At 54.6% G+C, this 734-nt stretch overlaps 1 protein-coding gene across 1 annotated transcript in view; it reads right to left on the reverse strand.

Moving 5' to 3' along the window:
- Window positions 1-348, reverse strand: part of H257_16146 (hypothetical protein) — a gene marked incomplete at its 3' end in the record, with an annotated part of 716 nt that extends 368 nt beyond the window's left edge. The window contains exon 1 of the mRNA XM_009844494.1: window positions 37-348. Within this exon, the coding sequence (XP_009842796.1) occupies window positions 37-262 (226 nt within the window). The 5' untranslated portion in view covers window positions 263-348. The remainder of the gene's footprint in view (window positions 1-36) is intronic.
- Between the last annotated feature and the right edge of the window lie 386 nt (window positions 349-734).

Consider the following 734-nt stretch of genomic DNA (forward strand, 5'->3'; position numbering starts at 1 on the left):
CGGGCGGCGCCAGCAACGTGTACAACGAGTCCACACACGGCTTGAGGTCCACGAGGCAGTGAATCGAGTGCACTTCGGGGCCCTCGAGTGTCTTTACGGTCGGGTTGTCCATAAGCTTCCCCAAATCGATGCAGTAGTTGTCCATGACGAACCCCGTCGCGGTGACGTTTTTGCCCTGGGCATAACAGGTTTGGGCTGACGCGCCAGTCGCCACGGACAGCACCACAAGGAACGACGCGAGGAGGAAGCTGGAAGGTTGCATTGTTGTCGAGTTGAATAATGAGAGTTTGGGAGCTGGTTCTTTCGGAAGGATGCATGAGGACACTGGACGTTGTCCTGAGTGATGAGACAGTCTACAATAGTAACGTTATGCTGATGGAACAATCTGCTTTTTCTTCAATAGACTCCCCATAATTACTAGTATTCCAAGACAGATACATCCCCATTCGCGTGTCAGACACGCTTAGAGAGTAAACGCAACCGTCATCACACCAACGACGATACTGACTACAGACATCGACAAAGGACTGACAGAAGAATGCGCGGTCGTGGTCGGGGTGGCAACAGTAGTAGCATCAGGTGCTGCGGTGGAGGGGACGGGGGACACGGACGATAACGTCAGCGGCTTGCCGTCCACCTCGACAGTCTTGGACAGCTCCACACACTTCAACTCGGGCGTGCCATCGTCCACCCCCGTCACGGTCGCAGTGAAGCCCTTCTTTCCTCCCAACAAC

Source organism: Aphanomyces astaci, assembly GCF_000520075.1.
Source record: "Aphanomyces astaci strain APO3 unplaced genomic scaffold supercont1.81, whole genome shotgun sequence".
Taxonomy (NCBI): Eukaryota; Oomycota; class Saprolegniomycetes; order Saprolegniales; family Verrucalvaceae; genus Aphanomyces; species Aphanomyces astaci.